Source organism: Myotis nattereri (genome assembly GCF_964212035.1).
Source record: "Myotis nattereri genome assembly, chromosome: 1".
Classification (NCBI taxonomy): domain Eukaryota; kingdom Metazoa; phylum Chordata; class Mammalia; order Chiroptera; family Vespertilionidae; genus Myotis; species Myotis nattereri.
The window spans coordinates 32,605,429-32,623,923 of NC_138075.1; the positions used below are offsets into that span (position 1 = coordinate 32,605,429).

Sequence of the window (18,495 nt, forward strand, 5' to 3'; positions counted from 1 at the left end):
TTAACCCTGAGTTTTCCATGCATTTTGGCTATGGGTTTCATTAGAGCTGAAGCAAAGCATGTTTATCTTAATGTCCCCAGGGCCCAACCTGGACTCTTGGCTTATAGAAAGTATCAACAAATACTTATTTTTGCCTTTCTTGTTTATGGTTACATAATTTCAATTTTTAGGGCTTCCAGGTTCTTTTGAATCTTCTACCTATCAACATCTCATGTCATTGAATTATGCCAGTTCACCTTCTGAGGCTTATTAATGCTACTCTTTTGATCTGCCTAAAGTTTAATATCTTTTCTCTCTCCCCAAGTGTGCAAGTGAAATGAGAACTTATCTTAAGGCTTTATTTATGCCACAGCATCGGAGAGTGGAAGTTGAAATAGAGCCAGGCTTAAGGACATCAGGGGTGAAACAAAAACACTGCCAGGATACTTCTGCTGCCCTTTCACTTCCATAAGCGCTCTATTTCTGCTTCTCTTCGTTTTCTTTCTCTTTCTTTCAAGTCTTTATTTACAAAAATGTCAATTATATAGCGTATAGTATAACCAAATGCCTTTTTAACCTTTTTACCTTAACTGTCAAGAACTTTACGATGCCATAATTTAGAGTCTTATTAATGTAACATTGGTTCCACTACCCTAACCAATTCCTCCATGTTGGTCAGAAATAAGCTGAGAGTAAGTTTAGGGAGATTCCTTGCATTCCTTCTGGGAGACAGAGTTAGCACTAACGATATCATGAGACTTGGAGGTGGTGGTCAGATGAGAGGCTTCCTGGATCACTGCTCTATCTCCCATCTTCGTATCAGGGATGCATCTATCCTATCTTCCCAGGTGGCTTATTATAGGCTTCTAAAAAAACACACACAAAAACAACCAACAAAACAAAACAAAACACACACACACACACACACAGACACACACACCAACTATGGGACCTATTGAATGAAGAAAGCCTATGCTATATTTCCATTTAGATAATGTTATATTTGGAATTTTAAGCTTCTCAAAAAAATATGATTTCGCTGCTGTTCCCTTTTGATATTCTTTTCTATGACTATTGTTGGAGGATGATAAGATTTGGTAGGTTATGTACCTATTCAAGGTTAATTCTTCACTTTCTCAGAGCTCTACAAATTTAGTGCTTATTATGACTGTGGTGGGAAGTAGGGGAACCAACAATGACATTTGCCTGTTCTCCCTGTATACACAGAAGTATTTCCTGTGTGCTTGCCTGTGAGATCAGGATTCTTTTTTCAGACATTTTTCAGACATTTATTATAAAGTGAGAAATAAAAATAAATCTTCTAGAGGAAAAGTTTTATAAAAGAAGAAATAAAATGTCTGAACTCATCACCCTATTTTTATACTCTGTGTATTGAATTTGAACATGATTCTCCTTTGTTTTTATTCTGTGCTATTTAAACTGCACTTATGAAAAGATATTGGGTCTTTCTTAGCTAATGAAATGATTTGTGTAATAATTGACAAATACCTTATTTTTGAGTAGGAAGGAATCAGCATTTAAAAAACTTATAATTTCAGCTTTTTTGTTGATATAAATAAAGTCAGAGCTATATTAAGCTTATGTTCTTAGTATATAAGTGGTTGATGATCAAGTTCATGAAGGTGAGCCATTGTACTGTTTTATTTTTTGAAAGCGTGTCTCATTTCTTTTCAGGGAATCAGCAGTCTCTTCAGTTCTTTAAAAGTGGTGCGTCTCTTGCGACTGGGCCGGGTTGCTAGAAAATTGGACCATTACCTGGAGTACGGAGCAGCAGTCCTCGTGCTCCTGGTGTGTGTGTTTGGACTAGTTGCCCACTGGCTGGCCTGCATATGGTACAGCATTGGGGACTACGAGGTCATCGACGAAGCCACGAACACCATCCAAATAGACAGTTGGCTCTACCAGCTGGCCTTGAGCATTGGGACTCCATATCGATACAATAGCAGTGCAGGGATATGGGAAGGAGGACCCAGCAAGGATTCACTGTACGTGTCCTCTCTCTACTTTACCATGACAAGCCTTACAACCATAGGATTTGGAAACATAGCTCCTACCACAGATGTGGAGAAGATGTTTTCGGTGGCCATGATGATGGTTGGCTGTAAGTATCTCGCTTTCTTTAAACCATTTTCTTCTTTACAAACGATTGTTGTTGGCAGTTGTCCAGGCTCTAAGCTCTGTCAGGATTAAAATGAAACTGCTTTGTTTTCAGAAAGGTGTTTAATCCATATTATTTGCATCGGTTTACTTTTTATTCATCTTTAGAAAATAAAAAAAATGCAAAATGATGTATCTTACTTTTTAGAATATATTAGCCCATTTAAAACAGTGTGGACAGAGCGATACAAACACTGACGTGGAAACTGCTGTTTTATTCTGTTCACAGTAGCAGAGCTCATTCCAAGGGAGACCAGCATCCAGACAGGCAGCATCTGGCGCATCCCACAGGTTTCGCTAGCAGCGCATTCAATTCCAGAAAAGCAGACAGGAGCTCTTGTGGGATACGTTGTTTAGAAAAAAGTTTATCTAGTAATAGAATTGCTGAATTAAAGTTGATTTCTGGATACAGTTTTATGCAGGTTTTACAATTAAGACTAGTAAGAAAGGTTTATAAATCTAATTTCCATTACAAACACTCTAGGTTGGATATATGCCTATTTGAGAGAATGCAAGGATTAGTAAATATAAACCTATTCAGCAATGACAAGAGTAGCTAGGATTTAGCATGCGTACCTGAGTACTAAATGCATTGAGAGTGTTCTTAGGAGTAGAATGTTCTCCAAAGCAGCCAAAGACCATGTATTCTACACTCGGAGAGATCGGATGATGACAGGTCAGATCACTAAGGAAATACATACCCAAGAAGCTGTTATAAAAAAGATCTTAGGGAGTAGTCACCACTATTCACACCTTCAAATTGACTTAGGTGATTTGTCCAAATCTATTTCTGATACCTAAAGTAACCTTAAGATCATTGTACTGGAATTTTGATTAGTGTTATTAGCAGCAGGTAAGCCTTTGGATCCTGGTCATTGGTTTTTTGTCTAAGGCATCCTTTTTATGGTTTTACATTGCAGGGTTTTACATTTCGACTCTGACGGGAAAGATGTTAGAATCCAGGAGTGTCAGCTGGCCTGTGAAGGCTCAATATCTTGGGTTTAAGCAAAGTAGTTTTCAGAGTTCCCAACGTCTGAGAGCTATTGGAGCACCTAGGCTAGTAGCTGTTTAGCTTCTGTCCCTCTACCTCCTTTGTACAGGCATGGAAACATGAACTCATGGGTTCTATTTGCTGGTTAAAGGTAACAGAGGGAGAGTGAGAATTCCAAGTGTTGTTTGCTACAGAGGCTTTTAGGAGAAAAAAAATGTTCTTACATTCAAGGAGATCCTGAGGATTAATTAAACTGTTGCCTACATACCAAAATGGTAAGATGTATTGGCAAAAAGGTGCTTTATAAATTCAGAAGACAACATTTTGTCAAATGTAGCATTTATTGCTATACTACTTTTAATATTTAATTAATTTTGCCTTACACATGAGCATAATTTGATTTTTTAAAAATTTATTTCAAGTAATTATATATTCACTGGAAGTTGCAAAGACAGTACAGAGAGGGCTTTTGTGTTCTCCACCTGGTTTCCTCCAGTAGTTACACCTTATAAATCTCTAGTACAAGACCCACACTGACATTGGTGCAAGGTGTGTGTATAGTTCTGTGGTGATCTATCACGCGGGTAAATTCCTGTCACCACCACAGAAATCAAGATACAGAATAGTTCCATCACCACAAATATGTCCCTCATGTAACTGATCTATAGTCACACCCACCCCTTCCCCCAAGCATGCCTAACCCTTGGTAACTATTTATCTGTTCTTCATCTCTATACTTTTTTTTTTTTAATTTTGGGAATGTTATATACATAGAATCGTACAAAATGTGACCTTTTGAAATTGGCTTTTTCCACTTAGCATAATCTCCTGGAGATCCATCTAAGTTGTTGAGTATATCAATAGCTCGTTCCTTGATATATCTGAGTAGTATTTCATGGTTTGGATATACTGCTGTTCAACTGTTCATCTATTTAGGGGCATTTTGGTTGTTTCCAGTTTGGGGCTATTATAAATGAAGCTGCTATGAACATTCACGTACAGCGTTCTGTTTAGACATAAGCTCTCAGTTCTCTGGGATAAATACCCAGGAATGTGATTGCTGGGACATATGGTAAGTGTATATTTAGTGTTTCTTTTAAGAAATTGGCAAACTATTTTGCAGAGTGGATATACTAGCATAGTTACATTTTTTCACAAAAGAATAACAGGAGAATAAAATCTATGGAGAGTTGAAGGGCACCATTATCATTTTGTTTCTCAGGCCCCAAACCTGGAAATTATTCTAGATACCTGTTTTTATCATGTGTTTCTAATCATAACAAGCTCTGCTGGCTTTACCTTCAGAATACATTTGAATCTTTCCATTTCTAAACCTGCCGCCCAAGACCAAGTCACCACCATCACTGGCCTGCACGTTTGCAGTAATCTCCTATGTATTCCTTCTGTTTCTACTGTTGTCTCACATCTCTACCCACAGTGGCCCTGTTAAGTAAATGAGATCACACCATTTAAGTAAATGAGATCACATCCTCTGCTCAAATCATCTCCTGTGTTTTTCAGTGCACATAAAGTAAAATTCAGATTTTCTATGCCTGCTATCAAAGCCTTACTGATCTGACCCCTTGTCTGCCTCACCCACTTCACTTTCTCCCCTTGTTTATTCTGCTCCATCCGCGTGAGCCATCTTGATGTCTCTGCACAGCAAGCTGAGTCCTGTCTCCGGGTCTTTGTGTTTGTTTTCCCCACTGCTTATAACACCCCTGCCCTGTGTTATGTCCTGCATTCACGCAGACCTATACTCAGATTTCCTCTTCAGAAATTCCTGCCAATGCTGCCCTACTAGAAAAACCACCCCGATGCCAACCGCCTTTGTTCTCTGCCTGTTTTCCCTTTTTCTCCTTCATTGTATGGACCAAGTCCTGAAACCACATTGACTCTGTTTTTCTTTTCCATCAGTATGTGAGCTCCATGAGAGCAGTTGTTTACACCCAACTTGTAAACAGTTTTTAATATCATGCTCAATCTATACTTGCACAAATGAATGAAGTTGGAGATGTCCCTGATGGTCATAGTGAGTTCTCCTGTCCTTAAGTCCACTCCAGTTAGGTCTCTGACAAAGATACATGCCAGAAAAATGCAGTTTTTGAATTTTGGCCCCGATTCCTTTGTGGAAGCCTTGGTGAGCTCATCTGAAAGTCTGCCTTTGGGAGTGCAGTGGTCCCTTTAGCTGGATTTTGCCCCACCCTAAGTCTCTTGGTAGGCCTAGTCAGTAGGAGCTAGTCAGTAGAAGCACCAACAAGTCCTTCACCACTTTTTACTATTTACCTCCAGAATCTACCTATATTGGAAATTTTCACATAGATTCAGTCGAGTTTTCAAAATTTCATTTGATTCAGAATTGGTCCCATTCCTTCTTGACTTCATATGTGGCCAATTATATTGCTATATGTACATTTTCTTCTTCTCTTTTCCTTCAGTTCCTATCTTGATTTTATGATGAAGACCTGGTCTTAAAGTTAGGCCTTTTACTGAGTTTTTGCTATATCCTTTCAACATCTGAGTGGTTGTTTTCTGTTTAGAAACCAATTTCTGACATCTTTTGCCTGTTGATTTAGGTTTTCTTTTTATGTCTCTGAATAAATTTCAATTGCTATAGCCAGAGTGTTCCTAGGAGATGCATTTTAATTTCCTTTTTTGACCTGGGTCGTTAGTAATTTTATGGCATGTTTCCTTTGCAACAACCTAAGAAGATAATAGAAAACTGTCAAGACCTGTGCAGTGTTATAGTAACTTCCCACAGTTCCAAAATTTATTAGATACACATGCACAAAACATCAACCAAATTGGCAGTTGTAGCTGTTTGCAATCTTAGTTTAATTTTTTTCCTACGATAACGCCAAGGAAAATAGACAAAACAAACCACCAGTGTTCCCAGAACCACCCAGAACCAGTATGTGTTATCAGCCATAGATGTAGCCAGGGATTTAGTGGTAGTAGTGTGTTGTGCGTGTGTGTGTGTGTGTGTGTGTGTTTGAGAGAGAGAGAGAGAGAGAGAAAGAGAGAGAGAGAGAGAGAGAGAGAGAGAGAGAGAGAGAGAGAGAGAGAGAGATTGGGAAGGGGGGAGGAAAGTGAAGGAGAAAGAAAACAGAAAGGCTGGTGCTTTTGGTTGTGCTAGGATTCTAGTCAATCCATGCTGGGTGTTTGAGAAGCACCACTTGTAACCTTATAACTGAGAAAAATGTTTTATCAGAAGATTGTTGGAGCTAAGAATCACTTTTATTCTGTTGAGGAAAATAATCACTACTTGTAAATGGTAGCCTCTTTTTCTGAAGAAAGTCACCTGAAAATTTCGTGCCTTCCAGCAATATTTAGAAATTTCAACGGCAGCACTTTCAGTTCCTGGGTCCTTTCTGACAAATCTTCAAGTAAAATTTATGACCGTGGCCTCCCTTCAATTTTGGTCCCCTGGTGTCTCCTTTTGATCCCTTCTGTGTCAGCAAGATCGCAACATATTTTCCTTCCTTGCTACTGAGGACTGTTTTTTTAGACTAAATCCTTTGTTCCTACATTTGCCCAAGGTGGAGAATCCTCCTGCTCAGATTCCAGAACTGGAAGGTTGTTTGGATCTTCTCAGAATATGTCTACCACCATGGATTTCCTACCTCAAATTTATCTGTTTTCAGTTTTAGCATGCTCTGTGCCTTGGCTGTACTGCACGGCTCTGGTAGCAGCCATTGCCATTCCTGGATAGTCACCGCCCCCATTCCTCTCTATCTGCCCATTCATGAATGAACCTGACTACTCTGCTGATGGTCACGAAATTCACTACCAAAGGGCTTTTCTGAAAGAGGATACTTTTGCAGTTTATTCTGCAGCACTTGCAGGAAATAAGCATTTTTTTTTTTTAGATCAAGATGTGGGTAATCTCTTCGGTAATTTGCACAGTAAATACTTAATGATGCCTTTCTGCAATGTTTTTAAATCCATTTCATTTATATAATCTCATTATTGAGCCCCTAATAATTTTTTTTCTAAAGATTAGCACACTGACTGATTTTACTTCTGTTTAGAAAGCGCCTTATTGATCTGATAATTTGTTTTGGTGTCTATAAAAGAAAGGAATGGGAGTGTGGAACTTTTTGATATGATTATCCTTTTGTCTTAATATATTTGATGAATCTTCTAAAGATTTATTAAGAAAATAAATCTTTACTTAGTTAGTTCCTTCTTCATTACTAACTAATTACATAATTGTATTTTAGTTTAATCCAACCATTATAAAAAACTATATTTTTGCATCTTTTATTACAGTTTAATAAAAAAGAAACATAAATAAAAAATAGAAGTTATGAATAACTTTTGGCCATAATTATTTGTGTTCAACTGTAAATTTCTCTCTCTAAATATACATATATTTTCTTCTGCTATATATAATTTATTTGTTTTATTTTTACACACTATTAAATAAATTAATAAACATGTAAACAACATATTTCAAAAGACTAGGTTAGACTTTGGGTATTTATAGGGTGTGGGAAAAGTAGGTTTACATGTTGTTTGTATGGAAAGTACTACAATAAGTAAGTAATAAGAAGAACAAACTCTGTTTCATGTATTCACAACTCTAAACCTACTTCTGCACCACTCTGTGTTTTACTTAAAAGCATTTTTACTCTTTCATTTGTTGCCTGCTTAGTTGTTAACCTTAGGCAGCCTGACTAACATGGTATTGGATAATGAGAACCTGTCCCGCTAGGATGCCATTCAAACTAAGTCTTTAAAAGTAAAACGAAGCAAAACCAGGAGCTATAAATACAAAATTGCCGAGGTTACATTGGTAGACAGGACACCCAGTCATAATAATGCTAATTGCAGTTTTAAAATAGGATGTAATTGATGATAGCTTGGGCAGTGTGAGAACTTTCTGTAAATGACTGGTACAGTGTACAATGCAGAAGCAAATGTTTAGTACATTTAGAAGTATAGCAGGGCCATCTGCCAGTGGGATATGTATGAAGGGAAATTTGAATCTCCACATAGGTGGTTAAGTGCTGCCGGGGAGCACTTAGTTACACACTGGCCACTCAGCATCATGCGGAGGAGACTCATGCCATGCATCGCATCATATTCTCCAGTTGATGAGCTCATTTAGCATCCTCTGTGGAGTTCAGATGAAAGCCAAGCTGAGATAATGGGCATTTCCCTTACCCTTTTCCATTGGAAGAGGAAATAAAGAGAAGCTAGTGAGACTCAGAGAGTGGGAGAATCTATATATATGAAAAGCTAAGTGACCAACCATATGTCCATCTGACCGACTGACCAACCGGCCAGTATATATGACACACACTGGCAATTTAACAATAAACGTTCACTGGTGCATTTGTGATACATATAAAGCTCTCACTGGTGCCAATTGCACATGATCAACCGGCTGGTACATATGATGCACACTGGCAATTGTTCAAAACCTCTTGATAGCAGTTTTAATTTAGGAATGGATATTATTGAAATCCTCTGTGAAATGATTTGTAAAGGATCTATTATTGAAGCTACCTTTGGAAATAGTGTATCTATAATATTAAAAATATATCTGAACGTGCGATTCTTTGTCCTAAAAATTAGCACATTCATAAATTGAAGAAATTTTGGATATACTCAATGGAGATTTTCACACCTGTTTGAGTGATGATTCCATCGATTCAACAGTTGATGCCAAAAAGGAAAAATTTCCCATCAAATTTCTTAATAATATTACTCCTTCGGGAATGCCATGTCATAAATTAAAATTGAAAGTAGGTGTATTAGAAAACTGTGGTACATCTACACAATGGAATACTATGCTGCTGTAAAAAAGAAGGAACTCTTACCATTTGCAACAGCATGGATGGAACTGGAGGGCATTATGCTAAGTGAAATAAGCCAGTCAATGAAAGAAAAATACCACATGATCTCACTCATTTATGCATAATAAAGACCATTATAAACTGATGAACAAAAATAGAGCAGCATCAAACAGACTGTCAAACTACAGCAGGAAGTCTGGGGAGGGCTGGGGGGCAGGAGAGGAGAGTAAGAGATCAACCGAAGGACTTGTATGCATGCATATAAGCATAACCAATGGACACAAGACACTGGGGGGATAGGGGAGGCCGGGGGAATGTCAAGGGGGGGGGGGAAGGAGACATATGTAATACTCTTTGTAATACTTTAAGCAATAAAACAAAATTAAAAAAGAGAAAGTAGGTGTAAACATTATGCTACTGAAAAATCTTAATAGTAAATGGGGTCTTTGTAATGGTACTATATTTATTATCAAAATGTTGTGACCTAACATAATCGAAGCTGAAGTATTAACAGGATCTGTGGAAGGAGCAGTTGTTTTGATTCCAAGAATTGATTAGTCCCCATTTGACACTGGCTTCCCATTTAAATTAATTTGAAGACAGTTTCTCGTGATGCCAGCATTTGCAATGACTATTATACATCACAAAGAAAAACTCTAGAAAGAGTAGGAATATTCCTGCCTGAACCCATTTTTGGACATGGTCAGTAATACGTTGCTTTCTCTGGCATTTGAAGAGCGTGTGATATTAAGTTAAAGTTGTAAATACTTCATCACAAGGAAAATTAGTCAAGCACTCTGAAAGTTTTTTTTACTCTTAATGTGGTGTACAGGGAGATATTAGAATAAGTTTAATCAATTTATCAGTCATTGTTTTTATCAATGTTTTTATATCATGTCTTTTTTGTTGTTATGTCATGTTTATTTGTTAATCAATTTATCAATCATTGTTTTTATCAATGTTGTTTTTATATCATGTCTTTATTGTTTTTATATCATGTTATTGTTTATTAATCAATTTATATATTATTTTAATATACATTTTACTAATTTTCTTGCATCTCTTGCACTTATAGAAAAAGGGTAAATAGCTATATTAAAGTATTTTGTATTTTAATTTTATAATACTATATTATATATACTATTTTGACGTAATTTTTTTACAGTAATGTAATTACCGCACAAATCTTTTTTCTAATTAATCTCCTTCCAATGTGCGTGAATTCATGCACTGGACCACTAGAATAAAATGAGTTGAGGACAAAGGCCTGTGTGACCTTGGATAGTCTTTGAGTCTCTCTAAGTATTATTTTTTTAAATTGTGAAATATAGGAGTTAAAATAAATGCCTTTTAAGGCCCCTTTCAGTGTTAACATTCTACATATCTAAGACTCTGTTAGTGAACTTCTGCCACTGTCCATAGAGTTGGGCTGGTGGTGTTGGAGATGAGGTTAACATGGAAAAGAAACATGTGTCATTTAAAGGCTTTAGGGCTTTTCACGTGGATTGCATACCTTGTTTTATGGAGAGTAAGGTGTCTTGTATGGAATATGTTCAGTAAAGAGTTAAGAAGGGAGACTGTCAGGGAATATTATAGAGAAAAGATAGGTTTTGAAAAGATAAGTGTTTTTTCATACAGAAATTAGGAAGCTAGGAAGACTGGAAGGCATTTGCCTCAAGGGCAGAGAAAGGGGGCTGGGGAGAGTGGGTACACCATGCCAGTGGGGACTGTGAACGCTGTCTGGCCCAGATGGATATCCAGGTGGGTTTAAAAGTGAGTTGTTACCCTTTTCCAATTCTAAAGTAATTCCTCTGCAGATTTTAGTATGAGACTCAGATACAATATCAAGTTATATGTTAACTTTTCCTTTCCCTTGCCATTGTGGTGTAGGTAGGAAATGGAGTGTGAACATGCCAATTTTCATTTCTGGTTTTAGTTTTAGCCAGATGGAGAGTGCTTTAAGCTTAATGTTTATTTTGGAAACTGGGTCAATTCTTTGTGCCTACTTTACCCCTGCTTGTAAAAAAGATTTTTCCTTTTTCCCCCTTTGTTTTTTAATGAGCTGAGTATCCTGTGAGGAAAACATTTTGTGGAGCCCAAAGTACAGGGCTATAGAAACCTTTTCCATGGTTTGGTAGTTTCAGGTATGTAGTCCAATAGTTAAAATTAGACCAAGAGATGTGCATTTTAGCTCCTGTTTCTTATTCAAAGCAGTACTTGCATCTTTTTCAGGAATGTTCGTTTGTACTCATGTTTCTTTTTATGCCTAGACAAGTTTTCACAAAGGCCTCTCAGATTCTGTTAAGGTTGAGTTTTCCCAAACAACAAAAGGAAGTTTTCTCAGTGGCCTATAAGTAACCTGGTCTCTTTGCTTGGTCTCTGGAACTACCTGTGTCTCTGTATCACTCAAAACTATTTAATTCATTCAGCATTGTCTCAAGTGTTCTAATAGGTATTGGTATTAGGGAAACAAACTAGATAGTTCCTGGCCCTCAATAAGTTAGTGGTAAGTGAGTGTCTGACAAGGAAATCATGGAATCCTCTCTTTTTCTCCCATTTTCTCCATCCCCATCCCATCTCTCTTTATACTGTAAGCCAGTGGTCGGCAAACTTGTTAGTCAACAGAGCCAAATATCAATAGTACAATGATTGAAATTTCTTTTGAGAGCCAAATTTTTTTATAAACTTAAACTATATAGGTAGGTACATTGTTATTAACTTAATTAGGGTACTCCTAAGGCTTAGGACGAGCCACACTCAAGGGGCCAAAGAGCCTCATGTGGCTCGCAGGCCGCAGTTTGCTGACCACGGCTGTAAGCTAAGAGCTAAGACTATGAACAGGTGAATAGAGAAGCTGGGCTAAACTATAAGGCTGGTAAATGCCGGTTTTGTGTTTGTCCTTTTTTTAAAGATAGAATTTTTATCTTAATGTGTGGTTGTTTTACTTTATTAAATATATTCTTATTGATTTCAGAGAGGAAGGGAGAGGGAGAGAAAGATAGAAACATTAATGATGAGAAAGGATCATTGGTTGGCTGCTTCCTGCACACCCCACTCTAGGAATTGAGCCTGCAACCCAGGCATGTGCCCTGACCAGGAATCGAACTGGTGGTCTCTTGGTTCTTGGCTCAGTGCTCAATGCTGAGCTATACTGGCCGGGCTCCTCTTCTTCATTGTATATTTAGCATAAAGCATTGTGCCTAATTGATAAGTTATGTTCATTAAACATATATAGAATGAATGAATCAATGAATAAATGAATGAGTGGAAGTTCACCTAGCTCAACCTGAGGAATATAGGAAGATTGTAAGAGGAAGTGACTTAAGCTCTGACTACAAATGAAAGAGGTAAATGATGCAGAACTTAGGTACTTTCCAGGTAAAGAGATACATGCAAAGGAACAAAAATGAAATGATTTGGCCTTTTTGTGGGACTCTTTTGGCTTGAGGGGAATGTAGAAGTGGATGGGGAGGAAGGAAGAAAGCAAGATGTTAAAGGCCTGCATGGCATGATAAAGAGTTTGTCTTTTATCCTAAAGGTTATGGGATATATAAGAATTTTATTCTACAGTGTGAAAGATGGGTCAGAGGAGATAAAGGCTATGGGCCAATAAATCAGTTAGAAGGCAGTTATCCAAGAAGATATAAACTAAAATGGTAGGAATATGGAAAAAGGTGCAGTTTTATATTTGGCAATATATTTTTTTTTCTCTAAAGGCCAGATATGAACTCTCTAAGGTTTTGTGGAGCCTAAGGTCTCCATTACAACTACTCACCTCTGCTGTGGTGGTGCTAAAGCAGCCATGGACATAAATGAATGAGCATGGTGTGTTCCAATAAAACTTTAAACAGGTCTGGCTAGTTTTGGCAGATTAGCTATAGGTTCCCACTATTCAGCATAGACAACATGGTTTGTGAAAGGACAATGGATTTTAGAGTCAGACAAACCTAGGTTCATTTTTTTTTAATACTTATTATGAATTTGCATTTATTATTTAAACCATCATCTAGAAAATGAAGATAATAATCCCTACATTGCAGAATTATTTGGAGTACTCCAGAAGATATTGCATGGAAAGTTCCTGAAATATTTTTTACATTGTTATTGGTGAATGGATGAAGGTGTTGGATATGGTAGAAGGAAGAGTTCAAAGGACTTGTAGATTTCTGGCTAATTCAGCTCAGTGAATAACAAAATTATTTTTTTGAGATAGAAAAGAAGGAGCAGATATTACTGGGGGGAAAGGGTAGTTCATTTTTGGACATGTTGAGTTTGAGGGCCTGTGGGTCATTTGGTTGGAGATCTCCGTATGTTCGGCATTTACATGTGTGGTTGGGGTTCCAGAGATGTGAGCCATGGAGAGATCTCTTTAGGAGTCACAGTGTAGAGAAAGTAACTGATGTCAAAAGAGTACAGGATAGAGTCAGAATGAAGCTGGCCAAGTGTGGACACTTGAGGAAGGAGAGACACAAAGAGGTTAAGAAAAGAACCCAGAGAAGAAAAAGAAAGCATGCTGACAACGGATGAGAGAACTTCAAGAAGGAAGTGGTAACAGCAAGACCAATTGGACAGTGAGTCAGGAGAGATCTGGCTGGCATTGGGTGGTCCTTCTTGACCTTCAATGAGTAGTTTCATTGAATAGTTGAAGGGGGTTTGTCTTTATGGAATCTAAAACTTTTTTTTCTATGTGAGGGAAAATAATTTTATTAGTAACCATTAATCTAGTGTAGGTAGATTTTGTTTATACAGTATTTTTTTTTACTGCAAATTTGCTTTTACTCTGAATCAACTTTCAAGTTCAATAAAATATATTTACATTAGATTATATCTCACTTTCTTTTTTAAAAAAAATATATTTAATTCTTTATTGTTTAAAGTATTACATAAGTCTCCTTTTCCCCTCATTGACCTCTCCCTGGCTGCCCCCACACCCCAGCAAATGCCCATACGCCCCTACTGTCTTTGTTCATTGGTTATGCTCATATGCATGCATACAAGTCCTTTGGTTGATCTCTTATCCCCCTCACCCCCACCTTCCCTCATAGGTTGGATAGTCTGTTAGATGATTCTATGACTCTGTTTCTATATTTGTTCATTAGTTTATGTTGTTCATTATTTCACAAATGCGTGAGATCATGTGATATTTATCTTTTCCCGACTGGCTTACTTCGCTTAGCATAATGCTGTCCAGATCCATCCATGCTGTTGCAAATGGTAAGAATTTATATAAAATATATTTTATTGATTTCAGAGAGGAATGGAGAGGGAGAGAGAGAGATAGGAACATCAATGAGAGAGATTCATCGATCGGCTGTCTCCTGCATGCCTGAGCCTGTAACCTGGGCATGTACCCTGACTGGGAATTGAACCATGACCTCCTAGTTCAGAGGTCCACACTCAACCACTAAGTCACGCCATCTGGGCTGAAATCTTACTTTCTAAAAGAAGGTGTTTTACTCAGGAGAATTTTCTTACTGATTGTTTCAAAATTATTTGGTGAGCTTCCAATAAATTTAGTATTGATTCTTATGAATGTGTATATTGCCTTTGACAGGTTATTGTTACTTGGCAGGTGAAGCGGTGTTCTGCTAGACAAAAACATTGGGGGAGGTCTTACATAATCCTTACATATGTGGTATTGAGGATCAGCTGACATATGATTTTAATTTTGGTTAAAATAAAATTCTTAGAAAATTTTTTCACAGGTTGAAAGTCTAACAAATCCATAGATGAATTATTTAGAACATGTTAAAATAAATGTTATACCCAAAGGCCTCTATGCAGAGATTTAAGAATTGCTTTGGTATGCTCAGAAAGTGGAAAAATTTTTAGAGTAATTTCTAAGCCAGTTTCTAAGTGACTGCTTCTTTCCTACTTATGTAATATTTACATAAATTGTGATGACTGACTTAAGTTTCCTTGGGAGTTAAGGTTCCTGCCACAGGGTCCTGGCAATGGGCTATGTGTGTAAGTGAGATTTCTATAGGATGGCACTATATCCAAGTTGATTCTTTGGAAATACTGGAGGCTTAAAAATATTCTCATTGAAGTTAACTCTGGAACTACCTTTTTGATCCTGTCTTCTTTAAAGTTGAATTTATGTTTAACAACTCCCAAAAGACTTAATCTGCGACGATCTAACTTCAGAGCCTTATGGATTTAAAATGAATGTAAGGGAAAGTCACTTACACTCATGCCTCTGGTTAGACTTTGGCAAAGGAGACAAGTTGACTCTTCTAATGAGACTTTAGGGTGGAAGCCATGGATTTTAGGAAATTTTCTCACTGCCTATGAGTTTGCCTGTTAGATTCTTTAGAAAAGGCCTCAAAGAACCCCCATAGGAGGTGTGATTCCCCAACTCCTTGCCCTTAGGAAGGCCTCCCTAGAGAGTAACATAATTTGTTCTGGCCTCATACATACTCTCACACTCTGGATTCCATTGTCCCTTATCCTTTTGCTGAACCATGGCCCCCAAATTCCAGATCTGGATGTACTGCCTCTTTTGCTACTGTTCCAAGATCACAGAGCACTATCTGGAGTAAATTACACAGTCGTATGAACAGGTGCCACTAAAATGCACGGTCCACAGTCTCATCACTTGCCTCTTATTTTAAGCTCATCTCCCTCTCACATTTGTTGAGCAGTTATTCTTATTCAACTCTCACATGTTTCCTTCCCACGTCTCCTACACCCAGGACCACCCTTCTTCATCTCAGCAGATGGTCTTTCTTTTATTTCTTTGAAAAAGAAAGTGTAGCTGAAGTAGACACACATTCCTCTCATTCCTGGCCTTCCTCTGACAAAAGAAGGGTGGGGGTGGGAGGGCAAGGGGACAGCCAAACCACACAAGCATCTGGGTCAAAGTAGTGGCTTTTCTTTTAAGTCAGTTGGGAAGACTTTGGAAGGTTTTGGTTCCAAGAGTGGCATGTTTTGCCTTATGTTTTATAAGGATCAATCTGGCTGCTGTGTGGAATTGAGACAGTAACTGGTAACTGGTCAAGGATGGAAGAGGGCAGATAGGTTAATAGTCAAGGTGAGAGATGATGGCAGTGGTGGTCAGAATTGGTTAGATTCTGGAAAAATGGTTAGGACCAATAAAATATCCTATATAATAAAAGAGAAGCATGTAAATTGACCATCCCTTTGCTACACTCACCAGCCAATCAGGAGTGAATATGCAAATTAACCCGACAAAGATGGTGGGTTAATTTGCATACACAGGCACCAGGCAGAGAGCAGAAGTGGAAGAGCCAGCAGCTTGGGGGCACGTGGCTCCCTCGGTCACTCCCTTGCGGGGACATGGCTCCCTCTGTTGCTCCCAGCACGGGGAGCATCAGGAATTCTGGGAATAGTAGTTCTGATTGCAGCCCCAGGACCGAAGCAGAAGTCCAGAGCACAGGGGCCACCAGGAATGCTAGGAATCATAGTTCTAGTGGCAGACGGATCTCCTAAACACTAGAGCAAAGTGAGCCCGGAGCAAGTTACTGTTGCAGTGGAAGATGGAGGGAAAGCAAAGGTGAGAGACATAAGTAAAATCAGAGTGTCTAGGAAAAATTAAAAGGAAGATATCCTAAAACTTCCAGGAAATTTCCACCAATGAAGCAAAGAAAAAAAATGCCTCTATTATTCTGTGAGCAAAAAACCAAACTGGGTTGGGAGTTTCAGACATTTCGCTCATATGATTGCAAAGGCAGACAGAAACTCCCAGATTGGAGAGGGTGCAGGTCGGGCTGAGGGGCCCTCCCACCCCCAATGCATGAATCTTTGTGCACTGGGCCCCTAGTGAGAGTATAAGAGAGAATGAAGGTCAGGATTTACTTGAAGGCTTTTGGTGCAAGCAACTGGTGTGATAAGTTGGGGATGGCATTTGTCATGTTAAGTGGGCAGTTAATATATCTGAGTCTAGAGTTCTATGCAGTGGTCCAGGGTGAGGACATAGATATGCCCTTCTCTCTTCTGTATTGTCCATTTCTCTCTCTACTGGCTCTTTCTTATCAGCTCATAAACATGCTAATATCTCTTCAATATTAAAAAATACATCTATGAATAAAACACTCAACGCTGCACTCTTTTACCTATTTACACATCTGTCTACCAGTTTTTCCCCCTTTAAGTGCTTCCTAAAACGTGTCTTTACTTTCTCACCTCCACTATTGTAAGTGGACGTCTTCTGCTATGCCACCTCTCAAAGTACATTTGCTAAATTTCACAGACACGTTCTATCCATGTAGAATCATCTCTCTTAGCTTCTTTGATGTTTATCTCTCCCTGGTCCCCCTCCCACTGCTCTGGCTATTCTCTGTTAGCTTTGCAGGATCATTTTACTCTGTCTCTTGAATATTGATAACTGTGATATTGGGAACAAATTATTGTCAGCCTCTTGAGAGGCTGAGCAGTGTCTTTTTTTTTTTTAAAAAAACTGTTAACATGTAAGTTTATTTTGTTCCCAGTTGTTTTTGTGCAAACGTTTTTTAAGATAAATTTAAATTCTTTATTGTTAAAAGTATTACATGAGTGTCCTTTTTCCCCTGTTGACCTCTCCCCAGCCACTCCCACCCCCCAGGACATGCCCTCACCCCCCTATTGTCTGTGTCCTTTGGTTATGCTCATATGCATGCATACAAGTCCTTTGGTTAATTTCTTACCCCCTCACCCCCTGCCTTCCCTCATCGGCTGGACAGTCTGTTCGATGCTTTTATGTCTCTGGTTCTATTTGAGCAGTGTCTTTCTACAGGAGCGGCTTAAGGGGAGCCAGCCAACTTCCAAATAACTCCCTAACCACTTGTCCCGAAGATCCCTGCCTTGTGTGTTGGTCTTCCCTCCCAGAGGCCCCTGTGCAACTGCCAGTTGAGTCTCTGAAATGTGTAATTCTCTAGCCCCTGTCAGCATACTGGCACAGACTGAGTTTCAAACTAGCTCAGTGTCACAACGAAGAGAAAAGAGATGCTGAGATTTCAGAGGAGGATGGAGAAAACGTCCAGAGCATGAGGTACTTGTTGGCAAGCAGGGGTGGGAAGGACCTATGATGCTGCTGCCGGAAGGGGGAGACTCTTCAAGGTCTCTTCTTTTCCTTCTTAGCTCTGTGGAGGGAAAAATAACCAGGGATTGATAATTCATGCCCCTTTTCTCTGCTTTCCTGCCATGAGAACTTTCTTCCCCAGTCTATCTAACGAGTCCCCGTCCTCTAAATATCATTATCCCTTTATTATGGTCTATAATTATACTTTTTAATTTTTTCTTTATGTACTTGCTATTTGTCTCTCCAACTAAAATGGGAGCCACGAAGGCAGGGAGCTTGTCTGTCTGGTTCAACTCTGTATCCCTGGGGTAATAGGAGCATTGTAGGTGCTCGCTCCATAAATTCTTTTGAATGAGTGAATCGATTTTGATACTCCATATTTGACAACTTCTAAATTCAGAGCAAAGCAAAACCACACTAGTTTTCCAGATCTAAGTATTTTAGTGGTGGCTTTAAATGGATATACAATGAACTTAGTATACGAATATGTGGCTGGCTTCGTTTTTCTCTAACAGAGCTCACTG

At 38.5% G+C, this 18,495-nt stretch overlaps 1 protein-coding gene across 1 annotated transcript in view; it reads left to right on the forward strand.

Annotated features, from left to right (window-relative positions):
• The window catches only part of KCNH5 (potassium voltage-gated channel subfamily H member 5), a gene marked incomplete at its 5' end in the record, with an annotated part of 249,833 nt that overhangs the window by 61,622 nt on the left and 169,716 nt on the right, over positions 1–18,495 (forward strand). The window contains one exon of the mRNA XM_081093539.1: positions 1,675–2,101. Within this exon, the coding sequence (XP_080949665.1) occupies positions 1,675–2,101 (427 nt within the window). The remainder of the gene's footprint in view (positions 1–1,674; positions 2,102–18,495) is intronic.